Source organism: Tubulanus polymorphus, chromosome 5, assembly GCF_964204645.1.
Source record: "Tubulanus polymorphus chromosome 5, tnTubPoly1.2, whole genome shotgun sequence".
Lineage (NCBI taxonomy): Eukaryota > Metazoa > Nemertea > Palaeonemertea > Tubulaniformes > Tubulanidae > Tubulanus > Tubulanus polymorphus.
In genome coordinates this window covers 13,862,519-13,878,093 of record NC_134029.1, presented here as the reverse complement: position 1 = coordinate 13,878,093, position 15,575 = coordinate 13,862,519, and the positions used below count along the sequence as shown (strand labels likewise).

Genomic DNA, 15,575 nt, shown 5'->3' with positions numbered 1-15,575 from the left:
GATACATTAAAAACCTAAATTGTCATAACTTCTCTAAATCTTTGCACTGTTGGATGTTATGTATCTTGATCGATGGGCAATGACACTTGCCACTCTAATAAATCATTCATTGATTGGGGATCTGAATCGGCACATAGGACAACTGCTCCCCGGACAATTGCCCCCGGAATAAAATCCTTTTTGATTTGGATTAATACCACCTACTTTTTTAGAAATAAATACTTTACTAGAAATTCATTTGTATATTATTGAATATAGATTTATAAGATATAGAATTAATGATTGTATGTGCAGATCAGAAACTTTAAATCAGTCCTTGTGTAATTATAATTCACTTACCAAATTAACCCTTTCAGTGTGTCTACACCGCAGTGCGTTGTATAAATCAGTGATAGACTTTGCTAGTACACTGCAATGCGTTGTATTGATGTAATTAGTAATTATCTCTCTTGAAAAATGGCAGCACCTGTCAAACATAGTAACATTAGAGAACATAGAGAACAAATAATCAGTTTATTTTCACAATTCCTCAAAGAATTTTTCAGGATTTGGGGAAAGTAGGACCACTCTTTTCTGGGGGAAATTGTCCATAATGGTTAAAAGAAACCCTGGAAATGCGTGAATTTGTTTTCTCTAATAAAACTGATTACTCCTCATGCACTATCTTCGACCATATGGACCTTATGGTCCTCTTGTTGCACATTCATTTTGAGATAGATAGCCATGAAAAAAGCGTTACGTTAATTTAGCGTAACATTTATGTTAATTAAGTTCGCGAATGGTAACTAGGATTAAACCTATTTAAATTTTTTTCTCTCATGTTAAACAATATCTGTCAAACTCTCGCTGACAGTTACGTTAGAACCACTTTTTTGCTAATTTTTCAAAAAACTATGTTCCTATTATCTTTGAATTTACAAACAAAAACTGAAGAAAATAATTGGTGAGGAACAAATATTAGAATATTTTACACAGTATAATTTTTTTTAAGAAAGAGGTAGATAATGGTACACATTATTATAGAATCTGCCTGCTAACAAGTTAAATTATTCGATGCCTATATTCAAATGATTATCACTTATTGATTTACAAGTATTCTTTTATAGCAGCCACCGCAGCTCATTCAATGGAACATGGTTTCCGTACAACAGTAATTGAAGATGCTTGCCGAGGTGTGAGTGAGGATGACATAATCTTAACCAAGAAGAGGTTAGAAGATAATGGTGCTATATATGTGACATCAGATGAGGTATGATTTTTGACTTCGTGGTATGTCGACAGAGTCTTCACAATGGCTCTGGAGACCTTTCTGGAAATAACTTGCTCACAATATGCTGTGGACGTAAACCCGCTTTTTGTATCGTACACTTTCGTTATGCAATTAGTGCCATTTAATAAGTTACCAAACAAAGATAAAATGGTTAGAAGATGAAACCGTGAAATGTTCCAGTTACGCAGTAATAAGCAGTCAAAGTTTGGTATTTTTCCTCGAATATATGTTCCATCCGGAAAATTAGTTCCTTCATTCTGCGGAGATCACGTGGGCTCTTTCAGCTAATCATTGCTCTTCAATGGGGTAGGCCGCGGCCTACATAATCGCGCTTTTTGACATAATGAGAAAGCTGCGCTCTGATTGGTTGTTCAGGGAATACCCTCAGCAGCTGGGGTACTCCCCAAAAAGCCAGTCTAGCTGAACAAGAAATTGCACAAGGGATACACGCAATTTTGACGTCGTAGGTAAGTGAAGTTCGTGTTTTTGGTTTACCTTTGTCAGCGATTTGAGGTTGGCATTGAGCCAATTCATGTAAAATCGCGGTACGTTTTTTTATGTGAGCATTTGTTTCATTGGTTCTCGGCTTAAACGACGTATAATTGATGCGATTGAAGACATGGCGAACCTCCGTCGATGTACATGGTCAACTGAGTTAAAATTCTTCGAAAAACTGTTTTTGGTGGGAAAATTCTTAGCTCTCGCGTATAAAGTTGCAATGACCTCAATTGGGGGGCGTCGTCTCTACGAGTGAATGGGATTGGCTGTTTTTGCGATATACAGGGAATTCTAGCGCTACTAAAATAATTATGGGAAAGCCATAGAATGGCGTAAGTTTCATTGGACTAGGTGCCGTATACGTGCAAATTTTAAATGCTCATTGCTGGTGAGGATGTAATTATTTCACACATCCGCCATAGGTATTGTTTCATTTTAATACCCTGTGATTGTTTTGATTGTCAATGAAGTGTAAGCGAACATTCACTTACACGAGGCCTCCGCCTGTGCGCGCAGAGTGCTACACGACACACACACAAGCTCATGCAGTACACTACTCAAGGTGATGCTGTAACGCGTGCGCGTTTGACATGAAAATAGGCTGAATAATCGTAGCAGAAGATGAGGGCTGTGTTTTCTGTTTGATAGAATTTGTAATAAATTGTAATTTCTTGTGACCTGAAAATATTAAGCAGCAAACCAAAAGTATAGGTCGAGGTCTGAATATTGTAGTCGTAAATTCCAGGATTTAAAACGATCTAATAACCGATTTCTTCCGTACCGGTATTCTAACTTCCGCGGCCAACATTGGAAGAGATTTCCAAGACCCAATATTCAGCCACCCTCTGATATGTGACATCATATGAATTTTAGGCCATCCCATATTAATGGTCTGTTTGCCGTGACCCGACGTCAAAGGTACCGAGTGAAAACTTTTTTCTCTGGGATTCATCGAAATAAATTTTATTTTTGATAAAAACGGCCGGTCGACCGACCGACCGACCGACCAACTGCCGAAGTGTGAGCTACGTATGTTTGAATTCAAGTGTGCATCGTGTGAAAACATGCCTTGACATGTGGCCTAATTTAAGTTTTCCAGGAAACTGGCAGTGTTCCAATAAGCTGCCATTCATTCTCATAATGACTTTATTAAAGCTGGTAACGTAAAAGCGCGCACATATATTCAAGGTGCTGTTTCATTTTTAACACAGAGATGATGCTCTGAAATCTTCGCTATTAGACCAATTTCCCGTGCACACAATATATGATTTTTGCGATATTGTTTCGATGTAAAAAAGGTGATAAATTTGGGTTTTTTTTGCCCACAAATTTTGCCCAAAAAATTTCTACCTACCTACCGACTCATCCTGAAAAGTTGAGACGGTGTTACGGCAAACAGACAATTATTTTGGGATGGCCTTATTTGAACAAATTTTTTTTATATAATGGAACATATTTTTTTGAAAATATGAAATAGTTTCCCTGCCGCGCCTTCGTGTACCCTACAAACTTTTGGCGTGGACCGTAACCAAATGTTTATCTTTGGTCTTATTTGACTACAAAATAATTATTTAAGAAACATAAAATACAATATAAACTTGTGGAACTTTGAAGTCACGAGTTAAAAAGATTTTTCAAGCAATGCCCTTATTCCAAACAACCTCTAGCTTTCAAGGTAAACCACACTTTGCCCATGGACAATTTATTTGCTGAATATGATAGAATTATCTAATGTAGTGTAAGAATCTATTTATATGAAATATGGCAATGCTGGGTCCAATGTTGATGGAATTCTGACTTTGATTTATTCTTTCAATGTCTTAAGCCTGCAAAATTCTTAGAAAAAGTAAATTGTTGGGAAATTTTATGTTAAATTCAAGTTTGAATTGTTGTATTACTGCATTGTTGTTGTTACCGCATTATTGTTGTTGTGTTGGTCAAGAGGGTGGTAGCCATTAAATGTTGCGAATAACCGTGCGGGCACCGCGCACAGTGCCCGCTCGCTAGATTTTCAAAGAAATGAATGCACGCGTACGGCTGTGGATGAGCTGTATCGTCTCTGTAACAATAAACCAGCAAATCTTCGTATGAAACAGTTAACTATGTATCTAGCTAACGATGTGATTAAGTCGAAAGGTCATCTACGCAATGCACAGTTGGAAGACTGTGCCAAGTTTCCACTGATATTACCACCCAATCATAAGTTCACCGAATTTGATATCAATGATGCGCATCATGAAGGTGTCTCGGCTGCAATGGCTTGAATCTGTCAGAGTTACTGGATGCCACGTTTGCGTAGGTTTACTAGCAAGCTCTTATTCCGATGTTTTCCTGGTAAAGATCGTCACAGAAAGCCGTATCAGTATCCAGCACCACCTCCCCTCCCGGCGGATAGAGTCAAAGACGCAGTTTTGTCATTGAGCCTGATACCGAGGCTAAGTCGTATATAATCTTCTTTACGTGTGCTGTAACTCGATATATTCATCTTGAGCTCTTCACCAATCTTTCATTACCAACTTTTATGTTGGCGTTTCGTAGGTTTTGTAGTCGCCTTTCTTGTCCTGCTTGCTGCATTTCGGACAATGTATCAACGTTCAGAGCCTAACGTCGCCAATAAGTCAAATATTTTATACAACAAAATTAAAAATACTTGCCTTGGAGCTTAAATTTTAACACCAGACTGTCCCAACTTAGAAATTAACCATGAAAATTGATTAAAAACAGCAATGAATTTGCTCAAAATAATTGCAAATGGCGCCGTGCTGACTGCATGCTCAATCCCAGCCCTTCGCTAGCTGTCGTGAATTGGTTCGAATCCAGTAAAAACCTGATATTTTTTCAAAGTCGTTTTTGAAGATTTGAATTTTTGTAAGTCAACAGTGAACGCTAATTCGTATAATAAATTTTAGCCAATATAATTTAGCCCAATGATAATAATATATTTTGTGGTCATATTTCGAAAAATACTGATCAATAAATACATTTCTTTGCTAAAGAATATATTTTCATATGGAAAAAAGTTAATAGATTTTTATACATGAAAATACATTTATTTCCTTAAGGGATTGGCCTTTGGTGGTACACTTTTAGAATACTTACCAAGTACACTTTTTCATGAAGTGTTCTTTCCCTATGATAAAGTGCACTAATTTTTCAAAAGCAAACTCAATGAGTACACTCACCAAGTACACTATTTTGTGAAGTGCACTTTCCCTATGAAAAAGTGCACTAATTTCACAAAAGTAGACTCAATGAGTACATTTTGAGTGTACTTTACTCATGGAAGTGCACTTTATTTTCATAAGGGGAACCAAAGCACACCATTTTTACAGTCATTGAATTATCGAAAGATCCGATCGATGGGGTTAAATACGCTGCAAAAATAGATCTGGCAACTTTGGATTCAAGATTATTTCACAAACTGGGTTGAATTGTGATAGAAGTTGATCACAATAATATCAAGAATAATGATGATGATAATATCAAGAGTAATGATTGATGATGATGATGATGATTGATGATGATGATTGATGATGATGATGATTGATGATGATGATGATGATTGATGATGATTGATGATGATGGATGATGATGGATGATGGATGATGGATGATGGATGATGGATGATGGATGATGGATGATGGATGATGGATGATGGATGATGGATGATGGATGATGGATGATGATGATGATGATGATAATAGAAAATATTTGTTATAGTAGTTATTACAATAACAGCATCACCACTATCACACGGTTTTGATCATTTCACAGTCAGTAGTCATAATGATTTAGATTTGCAAATTTTGCGGTTAGTGAGATAATACTGATTTTAGTATTATAATTCAGGTCTGGACTACCAAACGATAAAAATTTACATTTATCAATAAGTCGTTTTGAAAAGAATTGCTGCATTGTAGATAATTGAATTTCATTAGCAAGGTCCTGGAGAAGCCAATGGATTTTATCGCAATGAGGAGGGTGCTGGCATTTTAAAAGGAAATGAACTGTATCGAGTCTTTTATTGTTGCAATTAGGGCAATTTGGATGAAGCACATTGCTAAAATTATGATCATATAGCTGGGATCGTAAAAAGAGGTCTACAAGTAGTCTCTTTAAAGACATTTCTTCTCTACGATTTAAATTTGGAATCATTGCTGTCGTGATTGTAGAAACTTGTGATGATCGTTTATAGACTCTAGATTTAAAAATTGAAAAGTTTTGAATAGGGCGAACCTCTACAAGTGTCATTCCAGACAGCCATAAGTCTGAATAAAGGGGAATTCTCAATCTTACATGGTACACGATGGGGTATACGAAAAGGTTGTTGATTTTTCAAGTTTCTTTCAGCTATATTTTGGTAGGTACTGAAGAGTGATAATACATAAGAGGGGTGCATACATTTTGAAAATTTATACATGATAATGATTGCCAGTTAACGACATCTAAAACTTTTTCTCTACTAGAACCCGTGATACAGCCAGATACTATGATAGCAGACTGGTAATTGAGCCGTTCAAGCCTATCTAGAGTTGTTTTGTTGGTGCTACTCAATATTACATCACAATACTCAAAGTGTGGGTATATAAATGAACTGTAGATTGTGTTCAGGTGTTGTGATTTTAACGAATTTAAAATTTTTGTACCTTTTCATAAATAGATTCAACATGTTTTTGGAAACGTATATTTGAGTCTAAGATAAAACCTAAGTGCTTGTGTGACGTTTCACTTGGGATACGAATACCGTTTAAAAACAAAGGATTATAATTCTTGATGTCGCTTTTACAAAATGTGACATCACAACTCTTACTAGGCTTAAACTCAAGATCCCAGCAAAGTGCCAACTTCGAGATATTATCAAGATCTGACTGGACAGCTTGATTACCAGGGTACGGGTCAGTTGAATCAATATTAGAATATAAGGAGGTATCATCTGCATACAAAAACACAGCATCGGGAAGATCATTAATATACAACAAAAATAGCAATGGACCTAAAATTGATCCCTGTGGTACGGAGCTGTTTACATAGTTATCAGGTGATGTATGAGCTATAAAATTCAGTGCTTTTTGTAAGTTGCTCACATGAGTTGCGCATGAGCATTTCTAAGAATTGCTTTCTGCTCATGCTGAGCACTGTAAACTGCTCAGGCACGGCAGATCGCTCCGCTCGCGGACCTGGGTGAGCAGTCAAAACTGCTCATTGGGTGAGCAGTCAACACTGCTCATTGGGTGAGCAGTCAACACTGCTCATCATCGAGCAGAAAGCAATTCGCAAAAGACGTGCCGTAGGCGTAGACGGTATCAGTTTGTGCGAGCCTATACTTCATTGACTTTTACTCGGAAGTTTTATTGCAAAATTAATCCGATCAATAAAGTTTTATTGTATGATTATGATTTTTACAATCATACGCTACGCGCACGTTGCACGAAAAATATTTCGGGATTCGAACCTATTTCGGTAACCTGGTTGCAATAAATCTTTATTGAATTGAATTGTGTCACTGGGCGCTGCCGGCTGACGTTTAATCAGACAATATCCGAGCAGAAGCTTCGAAGTCTTTGCACTACTACTCACTCACGCAGAAAGGTTATATCCATAGATAGATTTTCTTAGAATGCCTCGGCGATCATACAATGATATGATCGCTGGCACCGGAGTCGGAGATAGTGCCGGTAATCCAAAACCAAAAAAATGTGGAACCACAGTCGCAGTTCTCCAAAAAAACGGTCGGCATCAACAACGTCAACGAACGACAAACACACCGTCGTCGTCAAGCAGCGACGTAAATCATTGCGACATCTCTCCAGTAAGTTATTTTTCGTTGTGAATCCTTGCATGCTATGTAGCTAAATGAGCCTCTAAGCACAGCATTTTATATATAGGCCTAATGCCGTAATGGCCTTAATTACACTAGAAACTAGTTGCTGCTCATGTATACTTGCTCAGGTCAGGTGGGTAGGCCATTTATGCACGCCGCTCATTTACTTGCTCAGGTATTTTAATTTTATGGGAGCTGCTCATGAAAGTTGCTCAGTGTCTACCCTAAAGATAAAAAATACTTCTTACTTGTCTATAATGAAAAAATTTCCATTAAAATAATATGTTTGTGATTAAATGAAAGGTTTCACATCTATTGAAAAATGAATATATTTCTCATATCCGTTCTCAATTTTCTTATAGGCATATTGACACCATTCTTGCAGTTGACTTGGAATTGGGTCCGCACGTGTATTATGTAGGTGAACTGAACAAGACTCATCGCCATTGGAACGTAAACGGCCAAACGTATATTGTAGCCGATAGCAATGATCAAGGAACTATTCTGAAAGATGTGCATGTTGTTTTGCATAGTTTACAGTTTTTCTGTGTTGGAGAGGGATTTAAAGTGTTAACATGTAGCTGTAAGAATGCACACCTCAGCAGAAATCGACTTCTTTCTCTTAAATGGGCAGTCGAGGGTGAAACTGTATCGACTTTCATGAAACGCGAAGAAAATCAGTATTGCATTCATGCGTATGCCGTTAATAAGCTTTATGATGTGCAGAATATCAGTGATCCCGTGGATGTTTGCACTGTTAATCAGTTGTCAGTGTCTCCTCTAGTTGTCAGTGTGACTCTGGATGATAAGACAAGTGTTATCCATTGGCAACCACGTTTGAAGAAATTAGTATGCGAGGAATGCAGATTTAATAGTCATTGCGATCACATTTCTTCGCTATCGTGATTGGTGTCACAGTGAATCTATTCCATATCCAGAAACTAATGAATCAGACTTCACATTCCACAGGTTTGCTGTTTCAGATACTTTATACTACAATTCAATTATTTCTAATTTAGGGATTAGTCTAATTTGAATATATTTTTCAGAGCTTTGACAAGATCATCACGAACGCTTTTCAAGATTCCTATTATTCCTCTCCATACGCTTCAGCGTGCATGGAATGGTCTGATGCATCTGCTAGATTTTGATTGGGCTAGAGAATTCCAATGCGTTCAGTGTGGAAAACATCCTCAGGTAAATAATTGACTGATTGAAAATACCAACTTGACGGTAGGGTTCCTGGAACTATATGTAATAAAGGTTTTCTTTTCTAGGTTATTGTTTGCGACGGTGTTGATTTGGGTTTTAGAAAAGATTTTCTCAAGTCGATACAGTTGATGAATTTTCATAATGCAGGCACGAGGATTTCAGGCACACATCACAAAGATAGAGTGTTTGTACCAGACAACAAAGCAAGAAAATTACTTTCACAATATGCCTGGGGGCCGAAGGTTTCGTCAAAAACTCACGTAAAACCAAGATCTCCTTTACCACTGACACCAGAAGAAAAGCAGGATTTAATTCTACGAATCAGCAAATATGAACACCTTAACCCGCTCAAAAATAAAGTGTCAGCTTCAAACTCATTAAATTGTAAATCATCTGAGACAAAATTCCTTCAAGCAATCAGTGCCAACGGTCCAGCATGTGCTTTTCTACAGACCAATGATTTGGATCGCGTCATAGATATTTTGGATCACGCGCTGTCCGAGATAACTGAAACATTTGATAGTAAGAATTCAGAGATATATAATCAGCTACTGATAGATGCACCTATACTGATTGAGTTTATCAGTCAGAGTTTATCAGATGGTAATCTGCATAATGACTACATTGATTTGATAAGAGAACTTCTGAAGAAAATACGTACTTGTTTTAAGGTAATGAATTTTTAATGGATGATAATTTAGAGAAAATGTGAGAAGTTTTTGTTACATCGTAAATACATATTTTAGATAATGCCTGATGAGCTTATGGTCTGATTTACTTTTGATTGCAGTGCAACAAGGATCATATATACACACCAGCTCCATACGAAAATCTTTTCAAGAGTTTGTCATTTTTCCCGAGTTTACCTAAACACCACAGGTAATGAATACTTTTCTAGGAAGATTTATTGATTAAGTAATGGTATTATTAATGTAATTTCAGTTCAACATGTTTTTCATTTGTCAATGTGATATATAAGGGCAGATGTGTTTTTTTAGTGATGCAGCATATGTAATGGATGATAAGAAGGATAATGACATGTGCCGGGATGATGCCTGTAATAAGATGTCAAAACGCCACAGGGTTCTTACACCAGGGATTTTTACTGTGTTTTGTCCGCATGGAATCTGCTATGGATTTCAGGTGAACATACTCATTCAGTAGAATTATTTTTTTTAAAAGCAATTACCTCTTATACCCTGTATCTGTTGATTCGTTTGTATATTGTATTATAGGCCATGGAGTCTCATGAATCGCCACGATTTCCATTTTCAATATTTAAGACAAGATTCCCCAGGCCACCGTCTATGATCGTGTATGATAATGCATGCAAGCTGCATCAATATGCTCTTAATAGGTAAGTATTTAGGCAATTGGCCCGTGCACTTATATTTGACCATAGAAATATTAAGTAATTCATAGATAACGGATTACCTGTTATCAAGATACTAAAGAGCTCAGTCCCAAGTGATAGTGATTAACCGAGGTTGATTGTTATTGAAGTAAGTCCATTAATTATTCTAATTACAGAGAACCAGAATTTTTCAAGAACACTATATTTTGTGTGGACAGAATGCATTGGGTAAATCATACAGGGTATGTATTATCTCGTGAATTATATCTTTCATCACCCCATCTACTCGTCATGTATATATGTATCTAATTTTTTTCCATTTTGTAGGTGTTGTGCTGGCTATAAACTAGACACTTACTGCAGCAATGTGGATCTTTCCAATATTAATTCACAAGTGAATGAACAATTCGGGACTTATTCACCTGAAAAGTCAACTTGCTTACATGAAGCCAGAAAACTTTGTTTGGCATGTAGCATTATTTCTGGTCCTTAAAAATCAGGATAAAAATGTAAAGTTGTAAAAAAAAATTGAATCTGAAATATGTATTGTATCATAACACATTTACCAGGTTTCACTATGCCTACCTGAATTGTTCTGTATTTTGCCTCAAATTTCTTTTTGTAAATAATATAATTAATTAAACATGGAGTATTTTTGTAAACTCGAAATCGAATAAGACATTAGCTCAAAGGAAACATTTCTGACTTATTCTTAATCATTATTGTGGGATTAGGCCATACGAAGAAATACCTTTGTTTTCATCAGCCCTTTTTGGAAAAGTGACGGGCCTTAATCCAAATTCAAATAGTGAAAAAAAAACATTTCTGCATGCGGGATGCGCATTTTAATTTTTTACTGACAAACTTTTTTTGACACGCTCAGAAAATGAAACTGATCAAACACAAGCAATATTTTTTTTATGAATTGTTGCTGCAACATGAATACCGTAGAGTGTTTCTTCAAGATTATGTCTCTATGTTATCACTTGATGCATATTTGTCCACGGTCCAAGTATTGTTCTGCAATGTTATATTCTACACTGATTACACCATGCAGGGTCTCTACGGGTCCTTGATTCCTTGAAAACTCCTCTAAACCAAAAATGTTTTTCAAGGTCCTTGAATATCCTTTAATTGGAGCAAAATGCCCTAAAGTCCTTGAAAACTCCTTGAATTTTGAGAAATTGGCAATGAGAAAATGTTTAGGTTACAAGTGTTTTCCAAGATTAGGCCTAGTTAGTAGTCATAGGCCCTATACACACAGTCTTTCACCAGCTAATTGTAGTATGATTAATACATAGTGTCTGCTGTGGTTCTCATTGTATCTCTTGGACAAAAGAACTATGTTCAGAATTGTTCAGCATTATTTAATTAAGACTGCCTGGTTGGGAAATTAGTACTGATTAGCGGGTCTGTTATTTTAATCAATCAGTATTTTCAAGGGTTTAAAGTGTTGCTTCACTATTAGTTGAGACAGTAATTATGTATCACTTGAATATATCAGGCTTCAGGATCCAGACCTTAAGGATTGGCTTCTGAAAACTTAAGATAAACGTTTTGCAAAATGTTCAATCTGCGAATTTTAAGTTCATTTCTGTACATTTTTGTTTGTAGTTGAACAGAAGAGATACACTACACCTAAATTAGTACTGTTGGAACTAGGATTTTTGTACTCAATTAGACAGTTAGAAATCAAGTGTAGCAGGATAAAAGATAAAAATTTTCTTATACAACCACCAAATTACCGGTTTACCAAGATAAGCAGTACCGTTTTAGGACCGTAATTTGGATATGAAAGTGATGCAGCAGACACTCGTTCAAATTTGAAATTCTATCCTTCAAAAGTCCTTGAATTCTAGAATGATTGATCTGTAGGGACCCTGCCACGGTGTGTGTTTATATGCTGATAAGGAAAGAAAGCAATCATTTGTAAGCAAGCAATAACTATATTGATCAAAAAGTTTAAAATACTCATATACCGTATTTTCCGGCCAATAAGCCGATTTTCAAGCCTCAGATTTTTACCCAAAATATCGTGATCGGCTTATTGGGCGGATACGATCTGACATAAAAAATCACTTCCCGATCTATGCCACTCTAATGCTCTCAATGATCGTCAAAATCAAGAAAAGTGGTCGATATTTATTTGAGGTCATTGTTTACTACCAATTATAATCTATTTTGAACTATTTTATTTTTACTTTGATTGTTCCATCACCGCACAGCGGCAATGGTATACATTAATATAATGCGCGAGTTCATCGTACTACCACGTGTCAGTTCATACATTAGTATATACGCAAATCAGCAGTGAGCCGCGTACTGCGTGTATGGCTGTGTGTATAGTAATCAGCTGAGTGAGTCTATATATAGCACAGTCACTCGGCGATGATAGTATACACAGCACTCTCACACATCGGCGGGCGATACTGTCAGCCTCTTAAATCGTCAATTAAGACGAACTAATTGACAAATCAGTGAATTAAAATCTCTGATGAAGGGCCTCGGCTTATTGGGCGAAGCTTTATGAAATCCATGTATTTTATGCTAAAAAACTGCCCTCGTCTTATTGGCCGGAAAATACGGTACATCGAATTTTGTATATTTACATGTCTGACAATTAGAATTTAACAATTCGTCGACGTTTCCCTTCCATTTTCTTCCATTCCTCCATTCTTTTGGTAACCTTTCGGGCACGACTTTGGCGGACTGGTGCAACATTCTGAGTGCTGTTGGACAAATCTCTAGTCACATCTGTTTGAAAAAGAAATGAAAAATATGAGCAAACACATAAACTGCAAATTTCTTGTTTTCTTTCTGATTATCTCATCCCTCTTAAAAGGATATAATTTCAATTTACCTGCAGGAATACTGTCCGAATGTGTTTGGTTCTGAATATTGTCACAAATCATAGTAGTATTCGGAGTATGTAGCGAATCATCAGATTGTTTCTCTTCACAATATCTATTTTCTATTTAAATAACAGAATAATTACTGAATAGAACAATCATTCAAGGGAAGCTGTTTTGTGACGTTTTCATTATCAATTTAAAATCAAAATAAGACTTACCAACACTTTCCGCCAGTAAGTATGAAAAATTCAAGTTCATTAAATCACTTGCATTATTTACTGCCTCTATGATTTTAGAAACATCTGAAAATGGAAATAGGCACCAAATTATCTACAAGCAAAAACCTAGGGATCATTCATTTATTACGTACGCATAAAATTTAAAATTTTCAACCCCCCTCCCCCTCTGTACGCAAAATCGGCCATTTTTTCATATACATTAAGCATTACAGTACGCAATTGCACTGACCCCCTCCCCCTCCCCTAATGCGTACGTAATAAATGAATGACCCCCTACTGGCAAAAAATATCATTATGAATCGGAAAAATAGAAACAATCTAAATTATTTTGAGAATGTAATATATACACAATAATGGGTACATGAATTCACTAATAGCATCAATAATGCATATTACTTTTATACTTACTACCAATATCCAAGTTATCAATTTCAGTGGCTTCGGATGTCGAATTAAGAGGAAAATATACGTCTCATTACTGGTGCTGGTTGGGAAGTCTTCAACTGAAGTATAAAAGTACAAAAAAGTATTAAACTATAATTGTAGAGGTTCTTACGTAATAAACTATAGGTTGGCAAAACAGCCAGTTTCACTAAGATACTGCAATATATGATTATCAAATAGATGTTATTTAATTTTAGCATATGATTTTTATTACATACTTAACGGAGTAGCGGGGTCACTGGGGATTGCATATGTACTGTTTATATATGCAGCATCAACGGTTGTAGCAGAGGTGACTTCATTGCTAAGACCATTCTCATCACCTGCATAAATAAGAAATGAAATAAGATTAAAATTATGTTTTATGATGATGGTGGCCTGTCTGCTCAGGGAGGTTCCCTGTTTTTGTTGATGGTAATGGCCTGCTAGTTATCATAAATCATAAAATTTAATAGACTTACCAGTAAGACTCAATACATTATGATATCTATATGCCGCAGTGATTATTCTGCGACACACATTTGCTGCTGATTCTCCCTTTTTTTCTGATGCATCTCTTTTGTCATATCTCAGATTTAGCCACTTGCAATCCGCTGGCCACCATGGCGTTCTTTTACTCTCATTTCCCCATCGAGGCAATTTTTCAGCATTTGGATTGTCCATCAATTTGGATATTAACACCTCAGTTGGAATTATCACCCGCAAATCTGTCAGTGGTAATCGGGACAGTGGTTTCCCATAGTCGATCATTATGTTAGGTAACTTGAACTCCACAACTGGAGCAGTTATACATTCCCCTGGAGGTATTACCGTCACTGAAGTTAATCCATTGGCAATAGACTCCGCAATAATGTCCTTGTTATCCTCGAACGCTGCGCGCATTAATGGCGATCCAACAATTCCTAGTGTTTTTTGTTTGGTTATTTTATCTGTGTAAAAAAAACAGCTCCAGCATCCATGGATGTGTCCTTCACATACGAATTTACACCTTTTACAATGCGGTTAACTGCACGTTGCGTAGCGGTATCCATCAATGATAATTACATATATACGTGTCCACGACAAAATAAGTTTTCCGACTGATATACCACACTGAAGCAAGGCTTTTATACATATTATCATCTGATTGTTTAAAGTAAACTGTATACTAGTCAGTATACTAGTGTAGAGGCAAATTAATGAAATTTATATTTTAGGGTGACATCAGTCTTAAGGCAATTAGGGGAAATTTGATAGGGACTTATGGCTAAGAAGGGAGTGAGCTTTAAGAGTAAGTAAGTAGGCTAAATTTAGTCTAAAGCAAATAAGAGACATCTATATTTTAGAGTAAAATTAGTCTATACAATGTTATAGAAAGTTGAATAGTTGGTGTAGTTAAGTTTAAGAAATTTATATTTTAGGGTGACATCAGTCTTAAGGCAATTAGGGGAAATTTGATAGGGACTTACGGCTAATTAGGGAGTGAGCTTTAAGAGTAAGTAAGTAGGCTAAATCAGTCTAAAGCAAATTAGAGACATCTATATTTTAGAGTAAAATTAGTCTATACAATGTTATAGAAAGTTGAATAGTTGGTGTAGTTAAGTTTAAGATTTGGTAGCTTGATAGGCCTATTTAATCATTTTTAGAATGTATGAGCAACTTGAAAAACTCTTTCAGTAGATGTGAGCAACTTTCAAAAACCCTACACTGGCTCACCTCAGTAGATGTGAGCAACTTACAAAACCTAAAAAATGCTCATGAGCAACTGTATGAGCAAGTTACAAAAATAGGCAGTTTATATACCTGGATGTATCAGAGAATATACCATCCACCTTTACCTTAATCTTACGGTTCGTTAAATAATTTTCTATTATATTCCAAACGTTTCCCCTTACACCATAAGCCT

General features: G+C 36.2%; 2 protein-coding genes across 4 annotated transcripts in view; both read left to right on the top strand.

The window, feature by feature from the left end:
- LOC141905773 (nicotinamidase-like) overlaps positions 1-15,575 on the top strand; it is an 81,000-nt gene that overhangs the window by 59,613 nt on the left and 5,812 nt on the right. For all 3 annotated transcript variants that reach the window (XM_074794792.1, XM_074794793.1, XM_074794791.1), the window contains one exon: positions 1,107-1,249. In XM_074794792.1, the coding sequence (XP_074650893.1) occupies positions 1,107-1,249 (143 nt within the window). The remainder of the gene's footprint in view (positions 1-1,106; positions 1,250-15,575) is intronic.
- LOC141905706 (uncharacterized) lies at positions 5,279-10,834 on the top strand. Its single transcript, XM_074794682.1, has 10 exons — positions 5,279-6,806; positions 7,371-7,577; positions 7,952-8,558; positions 8,639-8,786; positions 8,867-9,472; positions 9,592-9,680; positions 9,800-9,944; positions 10,037-10,158; positions 10,332-10,397; positions 10,483-10,834. The coding sequence occupies exons 4-10, from the start codon at positions 8,721-8,723 to the stop codon at positions 10,646-10,648; spliced, it is 1,260 nt and encodes a 419-aa protein (XP_074650783.1). The 5' UTR covers positions 5,279-6,806; positions 7,371-7,577; positions 7,952-8,558; positions 8,639-8,720; the 3' UTR covers positions 10,649-10,834.

Coding starts and splice junctions, on each gene's coding strand:
- LOC141905706 (XM_074794682.1), top strand. CDS start 8,721: ATGCATCTGCTAGATTTTGATTGGGCTAGAGAATTCCAATGCGTTCAG. Junction 8,787..8,866: donor AGTGTGGAAAACATCCTCAG/GTAAATAATTGA, acceptor TTTCTTTTCTAG/GTTATTGTTTGCGACGGTGT. Junction 9,945..10,036: donor GAATCTGCTATGGATTTCAG/GTGAACATACTC, acceptor ATTGTATTATAG/GCCATGGAGTCTCATGAATC.